Source organism: Schistocerca nitens, chromosome 3 (genome assembly GCF_023898315.1).
Source record: "Schistocerca nitens isolate TAMUIC-IGC-003100 chromosome 3, iqSchNite1.1, whole genome shotgun sequence".
NCBI lineage: Eukaryota > Metazoa > Arthropoda > Insecta > Orthoptera > Acrididae > Schistocerca > Schistocerca nitens.
The window spans coordinates 559,795,857-559,811,474 of NC_064616.1; the positions used below are offsets into that span (position 1 = coordinate 559,795,857).

The following is a 15,618-nucleotide window of genomic DNA, read 5'->3' on the forward strand; positions in this document are numbered from 1 at the left end:
GCCACACCAGACTGGTCAACAAGGGACTGAATGGATGCCTTAGACCTGCTTAATGATTTTGCATACGACCAGAATTTTCTTGGGTTCTCTAACAGATCTTTTGCTAAGGTGTGACAGTGGTAGTTGTATGCTTCGCACGTAGATCTTTTCACAGACAAATGAATCTCTACAAACCTTTGCTTGTCGTCATTTGTGCATTCCCTTTTGAACCTAGAGTGCAACAGCCTCTGCTTCCTCAGCATCTTATGAATTTCGTTATTACACCATGGGGGGGTCTTTTCCATCTTTTATCCACTTACTAGGCATGTAACTCTCCAGACCACAATTTACAATTTGCTTAAACTTTGTCCATAATACTTGGCAGTAATGCGCCCTTGCAGAGTAGTCATGAGGTCTATGGAATACCATGGTTTGGTTGCCCAGATCATCATTGAACCCCCAGCATGTTTCACTTTTGGGACATAAACTCACCCAGAAGTTGGAAACAATGTGAAACAAGCTTTCCCCGACCAAACTACATCCCTCCATTTCTCCATAATCCCGGTTTTATGGCTTGAGCACTGAGTTTTCCTGCTTGCCAATCCTCTTTAATGACCATCTGTCACGATGGCTCGGCACACACTTTTGTCGGCATCGTGACGAAACGGATGATGTTATCCCATTTTTCCTGTAAGCAGTATATATATCTGACATGGTGCCTCTTAAAACACCCAACACTTTGGCTCCCTTGGTCATGGAAGCACTCACCATATGAGCACCAACAATTTATCCCTCTCTCTCTCTCTCTCTCTCTCTCTCTCTCTCTCTCTCTCTCACACACACACTCTATCTGTCCATCACCTCTAAGTATTCCCGTCTCTTCCACATTCACCCCAGTGGCATCAGAACAGGATATAGGTGTGAATGATCTAGCAAATAATATATGCAACTATTCTTATAATGTATGGTTTCCTTTGCCTACACAACCGTTGTAAGACTTCCACCTCCACAACAAAAACCAGCTTTTTCTCTTCATCTATGAAATTCGATAAACTGTCAACACAAATAAAAGGTTAACTTTGCATTCCTTCATGATTTTAAAGTATTCACTCACTGTATCCTTGTAACAGATATATGAACACTTACACAATATTTCTCTAACTACAGAAATAGATTATGGCAAATCTTCACAGAAAGTGAAAGCAATGTTAGGCACACCACAAAAAGTGTGATAGGAATTGCAATACTCATCACTACAACATTGTACCAGACAATGTATTCATGAACTGTATAAAAGGAACCCTCTCCCCATGAACCATGGACCTCGCCGTTTGTGGGAAGGCTTGCACGCCTCAACGCTAGAGATAGCCGTACCGTAGATGCAACCACAATGGAGGGGTATCTGTTGAGAGGCCAGACAAACGTGTGGTTCCCATAGAGGGGCAGCAGCCTTTTCAGTAGTTGAAGGGGAAACAGTCTGGATGATTGACTGATCTGGCCTTGTAACATCAACCAAAACGGCCTTGCTGTGCTGGTACTGTGAATGCCTGAAAGCAAGGGGAAACTACAGCCGTAATTCTTCCCGAGGGCATGCAGCTCTGATGGCGTCCTCTTGGGTAAAATATTCCAGAGGTAAAACAGTCCTCCATTCGGATCTCTGGGTGGGGACTACTCAGGAGGACGTCATTATCAGGAGAAATAAAACTGGTGTTCTACGGATCAAAGTGTGGAATGTCAGATCCCTTAATCGGGCAGGTATGTAAGAAAATTTAAAAAGGGAAATGGATAGGTCAAAGTTAGATATAGTGGGAATTAGTGAAGTTCAGTGGCAGAAGGAACTAGACTTCTGGTCAGGTGAATACAGGGCTATAAATACAAAATCAAATATGGGTAACACAGGAGTAGGTTTAATAATGAATAAAAAAAAACAGAAACATGAATAAGCTACTACCAACAGCATAATCAACACATTATTGTAGCTAAGACAGACACAAAGCTCACACCTACCACAGTAGTATGACTTTATGTGCCAACTAGCTCCGCAGATAATGAAGAGATCGAAGAAATGTATGATGCAATTAAAGAAATTATTCGGATAGTTATTGGAGATGAAAATTTAATAGTCATGTAGGACTGGAATTCGATAGTAGGAAAAGGACGAGAAGGAAAAGTAGTAAGTGAATATGGACTGGAGGAAAGGAATGAAAGAGGAAGCCTCTGATAAAATTTTGCACAGAGCATAATTTAATCATAGCTAACATTTAATTTCAGAATCATGAAAGAAGGTTGTATATGTGGAAGAGACCTGGAGACACCGGATGGTTTCATATTGATTATATAATGATAAGACAGAGATTTTGGAACCAGCTTTTAAATGTAAGACATTTCCAGGGGCAGATGTGGACTCTGACCACACTTTATTGGTTATGAACTGCAGATTGAAACTGCAAAAAGGTGGAGGAGATGGGACCTGGATAAACTGAAAGAATCAGAGCTTGTCGAGAGATTCAAAGAGAGCATTAGGGAATGGTTGACAAGAACACGGGAAAGAAATACAGTAGAAGAAGAATGGGTAGCTTCGACAGATGAAATAGTGAAGGCAGCAGAGGATCAAGTAGATAAAAAAACGAGGGCTATTAGAAATCTTTGGGTAACAGAAGAGATACTGAACTTAGTTGATAAAAGGAGAAAACATAAAAATGCAGTAAATGAAGCAAGCAAAAAGGAATACAAATGTCTCAAAAATGAGATCGGCAGGAAGTGCAAAATTGCTAAGCAGGGATAGCTGGAGGACATATGTAAGGATGTAGAAGCACATATCACAAGGAGTAAGATTGATACTGCCCACAGGAAAATTAGAGAGACTTTTGGTGAAAAGACAATCAATCACCTGTATGAATATCAACAGCTCAGATGGAAAACCAGTACTCAGAAAAGAAGGGAAAGCAGACAGGTGGGCCGGCCGGAATGGCCATGCGGTTCTAGGCGCTACAGTGTGGAGCCGAGCGACCGCTACGGTCGCAGGTTCGAATCCTGCCTCGGGCATGGATGTGTGTGATGTCCTTAGGTTAGTTAGATTTAATTAGTTCTAAATTCTAGGCGACTGATGACCTCAGAAGTTAAGTCGCATAGTGCATAGTGTTCAAGGAACCAGACAGGTGGAAGAAGTGTACAGAGGGTCTACACGAGGGTGACGTACTTGAGGGCAATGTTATGGAAATGGAAGAAGACGTAGATGAAGATGAGAGGGGAGATATTATATTGCGTGAAGAATTTGACAGAGCACTGAAAGACCTAAGTCAAAACAAGGCCCCGGGAATAGACAACATTCTGTCAGAATTACTGATAGCCTTAGGAGAGCCAGCCATGACAAAACTGTTCCATCTGTGAGCATCATGTATGAGACAGGTGAAGTACCTTCAGACTTCAAGAAGAATATAATAATTCCAATCTCAAAACAAGCAGGTGTTGACAGGTGTGAAAATTACTGAGCTATCAGCGTAATACACAGTTCCAAAATACTAACATGAATTCTTTACAGATGAATGGAAAAACTGGCTGAAGCCGACCTCGGGGAATATCAGTGTGGATTTCATAGAAATGTTGGAACATGCAAGACAATACTGACCCCACAGCTTATCTTAGAAGATAGGTTAAGGAAGGGCAAACCTACATTTCTAACATTTGTAGACTTAGAGAAAGCGTTTGGCAATGTTTATTGGAAAACCATCTTTCCAATTCTTAAGGTGGCAGGGGTAAAACATAGGGATCGAAAGGCTATTTACAATTTGTACAGAAATCAGAAGGCAGTTGTAAGAATCGAGGGGGACAAAAGGGAAGCAATGATTGAGAAGGGAGTGAGACAGGGTTGTAGCCTATCCCCAGTGCTGTTCAATCTGTATTGAGCAAGCAGTAATGAAACCAAAGAAAAATTTGTGCTATGGAGAAAAGAGAAAAACTTTGAGGTTTGCTGATGACATTTAATTCTGTCAGAGACAGCAAAGGACCTGGAAGAGCAGTTGAACGGAATGGACGGTGTCTTGAAAGGATATAAGATGAAAAGCAACAAAAGCAAATTGAGGATAATGGGATGTAGTTGAATTAAATCAGGTGAGGCTGAAGGAATTAGATCAGGAAATGAGACAATTAAACTAGTATGTGAGTTTTGCTATTTGGAAAGCAAAATAACTTATGATGGTCGAAGTAGAGATTATATAAAATGTAGACTGGTTAGTGCAAGGAAAGTGTTTCCGAAAAAGAGAAATTTTTTGAACACTGCATATAGATTTAAGTGTCAGGAAGCCCTTTCTGAAAGTATTTGTCAGGTGGCTTGCGGAGTATGGATATAGATGTAGATGTAGATGTAGTGCAGCCATGTATGGAAGTGAAACATGGACAATAAATAGTTTAGACAAGAAAAGAATAGAAGATTTCAAAATGTGGCGCTACAGAAGAATGCTGAAGATTAGATGGGTAGATCATGTAACTAATGAGGAGATATTGAAGAGAATTGGGGAGAAGAGGAATTTGTGGCACAAGTTGACTAGAAGAAGGGATTGGTTGGTAGGACATGTTCTGAGACATCAAGGGATCACCAATTTAGTACTGGAGGGAAGCATGGAGGGTAAAACTTTTAGAGGAAGACCAAGAGATGAATACACTAAGCAAATTCAGAAGGATGTAGGTTGCAGTAGTTACTCATAGATGAAGAGGTTTGCACAGGTAGAGTAGCATGGAGAGCTGCATCAAACCAGTCTCAGGACTGAAGACCACAACAACAACAACAACAACAACAACAACATATGCGGGACAAGTGCCTTTTTGGAAAACTACAAGGAAACAAAACATTATCCAAATAAAATTTTTAGTTGGCCTATAGAATGGTATCCAAGACCGTACAAAATGACAACTCTAAAATAACTCTATCTTCAAAATATCATTTGTGTTGCCACTGTAAAATGAAGTACAATACAATAGATCATCTACAAAGATGTATTGCCATTTCTTATTTCCCTAAATTCAGAAATGTAACCCAAAATGAAACAGATGTAACCCTACAGGACACAGATAACCGAGGTAAAAGCACCATCTGCCAATCACTAATAAGTGACTCGTGTATTACACATGTAGATATTATGCTATCCTGGCTTAAATGTTGGACAACTGTACTCTTCTTTTTTTATTCGTATTAGATTCCTGCAACTTTCCTGTGAGTTCAAGGATCTACCATATTTGGAAACTCAATAGTCAACACTTACTTGCATCATACCTCTTAAACACACCATTATCGTTTTCCTGATGTCCCCCCCCCCCCCCCAACTTGGTTATATCACTTATAAAGTGCACAGAATGCAACACCTCATCTACATCAAGGATAGAAAGTCTAGTAGCTCACAGCAACAGTGCACTTTCTTGTATATAATCAACTCAACAATTAATAGTACTGAAATTGTGTGAACACCACCTAGATACTTTTCACAGGACTAGAGCAGATAAAATACATGGAAGTATTGAAGGACAGACAGTATTTACAAAGATTTATGACAGTTCATGCACATTGCATAATGTGAGCATTTCAGATATGGAGTCCTGTAGGAAACCCACCCCTAGTGTATATTTTCTTCGAAAATACTGCCTGAAAACACTCATGCCTTCATATGGCTTGACTGGTTTCCCACTTCAAACATGTTTGTTGTGCAATTTTTTTTACGTTTCTGACTGTCTTGTCAGTGCTCGTTCACACTCCTGAATAAGCTCTATGCAACACTTGGATTCATCCAGCTACATTAACAGATAATTTCACTCAATTGTCAGTTGTGTTGTAATCTGGACTGACAATCAATGGTTTCAATACATTATATGCATACATGTCAATATTTTTATCACAACAGTGGACTGGACTTGTTCAGCTATATGAAATCTTTGGTTAACCATCACAAACTGTTTAGTTAGACTTATATGCTGTTATTTATTTGTGAGATGAATTCTTCTCACAATGACTTTTTGGTTATGTTCATTTCCCTCTGTTTATAACTATTGCAATATCCCTTCAGTAACTATACTGCAGTGTTTATCAGAAATTATCTAAATACCATTCTGTTTCAGAATCTTGCACTGAATGAAACAGAAAGCAACTTATATTTCCTTACTCAATTTACCTCATGGGTTGCTGCCCTCATGTCTTCTGGATGTGTCCTCTTTTCTTCTACAGAAGATGAGAGGGGACCAGAATGCTCATCTGTGACAGGGTACTCTGGTGACCAACCATCAAGGAAAACAGGATGGTATGGTGCTACATAACTCTTCCACTGATTACTGCAATGAAATATCATTTGTCATTACCTTCTTGAATGGATATTTGTAACTGTATGACTGTCTCTTACTTAGCTAAGCTAACTGGTTACAACAAAAATTATTTTACATGACCACATTATTGAACTGTTACTGTGTGTTAAAAGCCACCATTTTCTCGGGAGAATGTCACAAGCATGTATGGCATAAGGAAGAATAAAAAGCCCCAAAACCTGAAATTTCCCCATGTGCATAGTATAGGAACAGAAAGAAGGGAATAAAAATGTACTACATTTTATGATTATGCGGAGGAAGCTTACTGCAGAAAGAGAAGTGTGGAAAAAGAATTTAGTAAATACAGCCAGAGTGCTTTACAAGCAATTCTTTATTTATGAAATGAACACAAAATATAACATTGCAATCAAACTAAAATACAGTCAGAAAAGAACATTAAAAACTATTAATTTCATCTCAAATTATTTCTAATCATCATCACAGTGCAAAAACAATACTGCCCATTCAGTTCCATAAATATGCTTATCTACATCTATTACTTGACTGAGAGCACACACATGCACATGTATGTCCTAAGGCTCATACGCACGCACACACACACACACACACACACACACACACACACACACACATATGTGCCCCTCTCCCCCTCCCCCCCCACACACACACACGCATATGCACCCCTCTCCCCCCCCCCCCACACACACACACTAACACACCCACCAGAAACTTGTTCGTATCATTACCAAGTCCATCATCTCTGCTTCTAATACGTCTACTTGTTATGCAGCACTTTTCCTTAAGGATGAGTCTTGTCTTCTCACTCACAGTTCATTTTCATTGCAGAATGAAGAAAACTGAAAGTACTTTATTCATATTTATTTACTGTAATATGACAAATGTTCTATTCAGAGTAAAAACCACAAAAATCTTTAAAAAATGAGCTTCATCTACATTTTTTGTTTCTTCTTATGGCAGTTCCACAGTCTTTAGTGCACCATATGATATTCAGAACAGTACAGATACAGTATGTGGTCTGAAATCCATACCTACGGCATATTTATGAATGAATTTGATAGACAAAGCTTTCTTTTGTTTTGTATTTCCTGTAAACATAATTTCATTTCATTAACGAAGTTGCAAGTTTGGGCACATATCATCATTTCTGGATTCCCAACATTCTGATGTACTATCAACAGTTATTATAACATTTCCTCAAACAAAATTGGAGTAATTTTCTAGCTAACCCACTGTTTTCATTTAGTCAAACTTATTTGCCTAAACAGTTTGAATCACCATGAATTACTGTAAACAACTGTTGCCTTGTCTGCCAACTGATGAACTTTTTTTCATCGTTCTCCACACATACTGTGACAGTACATAGTTCAAAAATACCTATGACACCAAAAAAATATTATGCACATAACAAACATAAATAAAGAACTAGCATATGTGTGGTATTAGTGTTGATAGAAGCCATCAATAATTCTTTATCGTTATATATGTTAAACGACTCAATGGAGTTACAACCAAAATAGAAATTCAATCTACCTTTTACAATATAATTGTATTTCCACAAAACCAAACTTAAACAATAAAAACTCAAACTCCCAAAGACTATTACTGACATTTCACATAAGTGGTATGACCAAACTTAATACACACGTTTATCAATGTTAGAAACCCATTTTCCCAGTCACTCACCCATTAACTACTAATTTTGCACCCGCATCAATTATTTTTGTGATGTGTGCATCAGCATCTACACTTAAACTACATGAACCAATGAGTAATATAAGATGAAGGATAAGCTTAACAGAGATTTAGTTGGTTAAGGTCCATTTAAAGATGTGTTACAGATATTTTTCTGTAAAGCAGTATTAGTTATGGCAAGAATGGAGTGTTATAAGTTGAAAATATTCAAAGTGTTCATATACTTGATAAATTTGAAACCTTGTATTCAGAAAATCTTTGTACAAAACTAGCATACGTATATTATAATGGCACACAGTTTACAAAACCTTACACTTCAGCAATCAGACTCTTCTTGTTCATACCTTGGTATACGCCAGGCATCTCCCAGTGAATGCCACAGTTCAGTTTCCTTGCTTGTAACACAGTTCATTAAAAGATTAACAGCTTCTTGTGTAAGTAGAGGAGACACCACCTTTGCTGGTAAGTTGGGTCCATAATGTGTGTCATGTGATGCATCCACAATTAATGCCAAGGGAGTGAACAGAAAGTGAACTAGCTCTGGAGCATTGGGGTCGTGTATGTGTGTTTTCAGTTTAGCCTGTTAAAAAAGAAAAGAAGCTCAAAAAACATAGTTTAATAAATTTTTTGTATTTAAATGAAATAACAACATTTTTTTAGTATTTGACCTATTAATCTTCAGTTACTATTAACATTCCAACAAAAGAATGTTTAAAGTTAAATTACATCACAAACAATATTTCAATCTCATAACAAGTTACACTTCTAAAATGAACAAATTTAAAAACCTGCAGGTAGAAAATAACAATATTATTCGCCATGCATCTGAAGCCTTTGAAATTGTTTTAGATAAGTTGCTATAATTAATCTCATAAGTGGACGAAAACACCACAACAAACAATTTCATAAATTGTACAACATATCTGCACAACCATACCACCAACAACCAATTTCAGGCTTGTGCAGGGCAACAGACTGGATGATTGACTGATCTGGACTTGTAACATTAGCCAACATGAATCCTGGTAATACAAGTAGCTGAAAGCAACAGGAATCTATATTCATTTAATTTCCCGAGGACATATAGTTCTACTGTGTGGCTTAATGATGATGACATCCCCTTCAGTAAAATATTTTGGGGATAAAATAGTTGCCCATTTGAATCTACAGGCAGATATGACTCTGGAAGATGTTGCCATCAAGAGAAACATAACTGGTGTTCTATAGTTTACAGCATGAAATGTTGGACTTCTTAATTTGGCACATGGTTTAAGGACTTTAAAAAGGGTAATGGAGAGGCTAGAGTTAGATATAGTGGGAATTAATGAAGTGCAGTAGCAGGAAGAACAGGGCTACTGGTCAGGTCAGTACAGGATGATCAACACAAAATCAAATAGGTGTAATGCAGGAGTATGTCTAATAAAGAATAAGACAATCCAGGATGAAATAACGACAATATTATGAAAGGATACACTGCTACTCACCGCATAACAGAGAAGTTGAATCACACACAGGCACAACAAAAATGCTGCTAAACAAGTCAACTTTCAGCCAAAAGGCCTTCTTCTGAATTAGAACACACACACACACACACACACACACACACAGGCATGCACGCTTGCACACACTGGCGCGCGCGCACGACCACTGTCTATGGCTGCCATTGGTGGCTGCAGTTACTTGCAGTCTGTCCTCAGCAGCCAGTGGTCATGTGTGCGAGCTGCATTTACACCTATCACAGCAGTACACATTTATATGCCTTCTAGCTCTGCAGAATATGAAGAGATTATATGATGAGATAAAAAGAATTATTCATATAGTTAAGGAATATGAAAAGCTAATCGTGGTGGGAGCTTGGAATTGGATTCCCCTCAATCAATTCTTTGTTTCAGAATTCAAAATTCCCTTATACGCCATATGTTAACCCAACGAGACGTATCAATGGATCAATTGATATAACTGTACATGCATCCGACAAGGTCTCTTGGTGTGGTGTGGAGTGATACATCTGTCAGCCCCATGTAATGTGGGTGAGCAACAGTGGCAGATTTAAAGACTGCCTTAGACTGTCTTGGCCTCATTTGTCTCAGTTCGCCAATGTGTACTACATACTCTCCGGTGGACTTAATTTTCGACAGTGTTCAACTTGGCTATCTTCTGGACAATGATTTGGACTCTGTTATTCCTGTCTATCAATAGTTGGCTTGCACACAGAGATGTTTATTTTCATAATGTGGTGCAGTCTCCGTTCTCCGTTCAACAGCATATTGTGCCTACGTTGAGTGCACTGATGGCATGTGTGTGCACCAAGACTCTGAATTAGACTTCCTTCCCAGCATTACAAAATTACAATGTTCTCCAGCATTAATGTTGAGTTCTCCAGTAATTCTCCAGAGCATTTTAATTGCAAAGAAGCACTGACTTCTACAAGTATTTTTTCTGTCTGATCCATAAGATTTAATTGTACTTAATTGGTGTTCAACAAGAATCAGTCATACAACACATATATAGGCAGAAAAATTCAAAACTGCAGAATATCTAAGGATGTGTGTCAAGAGCAATTTAATGTTGAATCCCAACATAAAAGTAATGGAAAGATAGGTAAATTATTGTCTAAGATTCATGGCAAGAATGTTAAAGAAATGTCATTCATTCATGAAAGTGATAGCTTATAAAACCACAGTTTAACTGTTTCTTAAGAACTTCTTTCCACTCTTAAATCCTTACTGGTATGATTAAAAAATGGATACAGGGAAGACTCAGACAAGAGCAGCATGTTCCGTCCCTGGTTCATTTAATTAGTGTGAGAACATCAAAAAGAAGTTGGTATACATTACAAGACAGTGTGCACCATGGAAAGGCTTACTATGACAATTCTGAGAATCCAGCTGCAAACAAATTTCATGCAAAATACAGCTTCCTCACACATATAACCCTTGAAATGATTTGGATATTTAATGTTTCTGTTATCATAAAACTGGTCTTGGGTGATACTACATGTCTGTGAGGTTCGTACAGGTAAAATATGTTAGTCATACAGAAGTGTAGACTGTGCATAGGACAATAAATGTGATACAACAAATGAAAATCTGAAACTACAGATAAAAAAGGATAAAAAAATAATACTGTCTAAATGTCAAATACGTATAGTTTTACTAGAGAGCTGACCTGGTTTCGTACTGGTAGCATGAAGTACCTATGGTCAGACAAACTGACTGGCATAACATTAATAACTTATATGTGTACGCAATGTACGAAGAACACAACAGACCATGTCTTTGATTAAAATGGTGACTCATGTACATTTCAAGTATTTCCTTCTCTTGATTTACACAATGATCAACATTCCTGGTTCTGATTCCAATTTTAGTAGCAGTCTCAAAGAACTCTTTAGAGGTTTCCCTTATATGAGATCCAGGAATAAGTGTGTACTGACATCCTTCTACACCAAACACACATGTATCAATTCAGTATCAGTTTGAAGAAGGCCACTACACTATGTAATGGAGATCGACGAGTATCCAGAGCCATTTCTTACAAAACCACAAATTTATTTCATCATTAACCCCTCTGCCATCCCACTCTGACCCCCCCCCCGCCCCCTCATCCTCGATATGCCCTTACCAATGAAGAACAGAAATATGAATTCAATAGCAAGGAAATTTTAATTTTTTCTATTTGTTTTACTTAAGTACAAAAGGCTCCATCCATCTCTTTCCTATCACTAGATATACTTACAAGGAATATTTATGGAACGTGAAGTTCAGAACTCAAGTATCAATTACCCAAAGCTGTTCAATGCAACTCTCTAAATTCTCAAGGAAACTCTTTGAAGTTTTCAGAGAAACTTTAATTCACTAAAGTTATGGCAATTTTCACAACTAGCTGTGTGGTTTGCTCACAAGAGAACCTCCCCATTACACCCCCCTCAGATTTAGTAATAAGTTGGCACAGTGGATAGGCCTTGAAAAACTGAACACAGATCAATCGAGAAAACAGGAAGAAGTTGTGTGGAACTATGAAAAAAATTAGCAAAATATACAAACTGAGTAGTCCATGTGCAAGACAGGCAACATCAAGGATAACATGAGTTCAGGAGCACCGTGGTCCCGTGGTTAGCATGAGCAGCTGCGGAATGAGATGTCCTTGGTTCAAGGCTTCCCTCAAGTGAAAAGTTTACTTTCTTTATTTTCGCAAAGTTATGATCTCTCCGTTCGTTCATTGATGTCTCTGTTCACTGTAATAAGTTTAGTGTCTGTGTTTTGTGACCGCACCGCAAAACCGAGCGATTAGTAGACGAAAGGACGTGCCTCTCCAATGGGAACCGAAAACATTTGATTGCAAGGTCACAGGTCAACCAATTCCTCCACAGAAAAACACATCTGATATATTTATATGACACTGGTGACGGCATATGCGTCACATGACAGGAATATGCTGTCGACCCACCAAACATGTACACTTGGCGAATGGGTAAAAAGATTCTTCTACCTTGCCCGATTAAGGTTTTCTTGTGGATGTGATAATCACTCCCAAAAAAGTGATGAAAACATAAGAGTTTGTCACATAAACTACTACAAATGAATGCAACAGTTTCACAGTCGCACAGTTTTCCCTGTGCTCTGCCAAAACGTATGTTTTTAATGTTTTCAAATTTTTCCATGTGTTTCAATGTTTGTTTACGTGTAGCATCCCCATACTATGGCGCAGTTACCTCGCATCGGATGGACGGACGGACAGATAATAATTGTCTGAAAATAAAAAATTAAACTTTTCACTCGAGGGAAGACTTGAACCAAGGACCTCTCGTTTTGCAGCTGCTCACGCTAACCACGGGACCACGGCGCTCCTGAGCTCACAGTGTCCTTGATGTAGCCTATCTTGCGCATGGACTACTCAGTTTGTATATTTTGCTTATTTTTTCAGAGTTCCACACAACTTCTTCCTGATTTCTCGATTGATCTGTGTTCAGTTTTTCAAGGCCTATCCACTGTGCCAACTTATAACTAAATCTGAGGGGGTGTGATGGGGAGGTTCCCTTGTCAGTAACGTTGGAGGATGGTAATCAATCAACAAATCTCACTCGCGAGTGTATACCTGTCCTTTTTTCCCCCTAAGGTAAGTCTTTCCGCTCCCGGGATTGGAATGTCTCCTTACCCTCTCCCTTAAAACCCACATCCTTTCGTCTTTCCCTCTCCTTCCCTCTTTCCTGACGAAGCAACCATTGGTTGCAAAAGCTAGAATTTTGTGTGTATGAATGTGTTTGTTTGTGTTTCTATCGACCTGCCAGCGCTTTCGTAAGGTAAGTCACATCATCTTTGTTTTTAAATATATTTTCCCGCCCTGAATGTTTCCCTATATATATATATATATATATATATATATATATATATATATATATATATATTTTCATCAATTATACAATGATTAACACACAATTAACCATCAATTTTATGAAAAACACTCGTCTTCTTGTTTTTAATTACATACTGTACACAAAATTCCAGGTTTCATTGCAAATACAAAATCATAATTACCAATAGTAGAGCACTTGCCTGTGAAAGGCAAAGGTCCCGAGTTCGAGTCTCAGTCTGGCACACAGTTTTGATCTGCCAGGAAGTTTCATAATTACCAATATTTTATAAAAGATTGTTAATAATGATTTTTTATTTTTAAAAGAAACATTACAAATTTATTAACACTCTGCTTATAAAATATCAAAAATTAAGAATTTACTTTTGCCATGGAAACTGGAATTTTGCATGTGATATGCAATTAGAAATGAAAAGATGTGCATTTTTCATTAAAAAATGATGATTACATATGTGTTAATTAGCTCATGTTTGATGAACTTTATATTTAAATGATCTAAGTATTAGACGTGGATTAAAAAATAAAACAAGAAAAAGACTACACTTAGTTTTGAACCAGTTATCCGTAGTGTGATACTGTGCGAAGAGTGAGGTCCCATAGGAATGTTGGTACCTCATGATGAAATCACAAGCTAAAGACAGTTGCTGTCAGATGCAGCAACAAATGACAGACATTGAGCAAGACAGTCCTCAACAGGTTCCATACATTACTGCTGCTGTAAATCTACTTATATCAGAGCACAGTGCCATTTGACCCACTCTTTGATAGTGCTGTTTGACAGCAGCATCACTGCAGTTCAGATGCAGCAGCAAGCTAGTGTCATCAGTCAGGACTGTATACCAAAGTTAATAGCTAAATGTACAGGGATGCGTGCTGTCATTCAGTAGCATTCAAAGAAGTAAACAATTATCGTTTTCTTCTGTGACAATACTAATATATACTGTTACTCATGTGGACACAGATTTCATCCAAGTTAAATATTTGTATATTACAGAGTTTTACTAAAATTAACTAATATATTTTTTTTATATGTGCTGTAGTAATATCTCGACCTCCTTCAGAAGTAAAACTATCAAAGTATCATCTAGGCTACAGTGAATTAAAGCTCCTTAGAAAACTTCAAAATCAATTTTCTTGGGAATTTTTTAGAACTGCATCAAACTACCTTTGGTGAGTGATATTTGAGTTCTGAACTTCATGTATCATAAACATATACAATTTAAAAAAATTCTATTGCCAGGTAGCTTCCTTGTAAGTTAAAAAAAGTGTGGTAGTTTTATTCTTGTCTAATTTTAGAATGTATATTTTCTATCCTTTCCCATCTCCCAACTTCCAGTTCTCAGTATCTTTATTACAAATATTTCTATTAATGCATGTGAAAAATATACATTACACAGCAGTATTAGTAAAAATCAGTATCACCAGTCCAATTGAATACAAGGCTAGACTGATGGCTACAAGAAGTCTATCATCAATCTCAAAATGTATCTATTTTATCTGGTGAACTGATACTGCACTTGATGATTATTGGTGGAATTTTGCAAACAGATCGGAATTCTCTAAGAGCAGCTAAGACAGAAGTGGTGAATATGTAAAAAGAAAAATCAGCAAACAGTCATGCAATTTGAGAAGTTATTTTATTTTATTTTATTTTCACAACCAGTTTTGGCAATTCAATATGCTATCTCCGGGCCCCGTATGCACCTTATGTACAGACACTCAAAAGTATGATACTGGCATACTGGAGCCATCAGTTTCTGGAAATCATGAATTTGTATTCAAGTTCTTCCTTCGAAGACCTGATAATTCTTCAAAGAAAGTACTTGAAGTGATGTAGAAATCTTAAGCTAATACTTTCATAAATTGAGGTTACAACCTAACTCAAATGAAAGAGAAGATGCATGTTTTCATTTGTCCAACAGATTGGCACACAAAGCCCTCATATCTATTTTGAGCAAGACAAAGTTTGTCACAACGTGCATCCAAAATAACTTGGGATCATGTTAGTATACTTTCTTTTAAGGAGCACTTGACATGAATATCTGCTAAGCTTGAAAGCAGAAATAACATTCTTGTGTCAGCAGACACTCTTCAAGTATTGTCACTCAGACTGGTAAACTCTGCAGTGGAGTACTGTGCATATGTCTGGCTTAATAGTCCATATGTGAAAAACATAGATGTGCAACTTAATTTATCCATGAATGTAGCTAGTGGGTCAATGCAACCTACTCCCACTAACTGGTTACC

At 37.7% G+C, this 15,618-nt stretch overlaps 1 protein-coding gene across 4 annotated transcripts in view; it reads right to left on the minus strand.

Moving 5' to 3' along the window:
* Positions 1 to 15,618, minus strand: part of LOC126248465 (epidermal growth factor receptor kinase substrate 8-like protein 2) — a 217,871-nt gene that overhangs the window by 46,146 nt on the left and 156,107 nt on the right. For all 4 annotated transcript variants that reach the window (XM_049949474.1, XM_049949471.1, XM_049949473.1 and 1 more), the window contains exons 9-10: positions 8,343 to 8,578; positions 6,138 to 6,294 (exon numbers count right to left, since the gene is read on the minus strand). In XM_049949474.1, the coding sequence (XP_049805431.1) occupies positions 6,138 to 6,294; positions 8,343 to 8,578 (393 nt within the window). The remainder of the gene's footprint in view (positions 1 to 6,137; positions 6,295 to 8,342; positions 8,579 to 15,618) is intronic.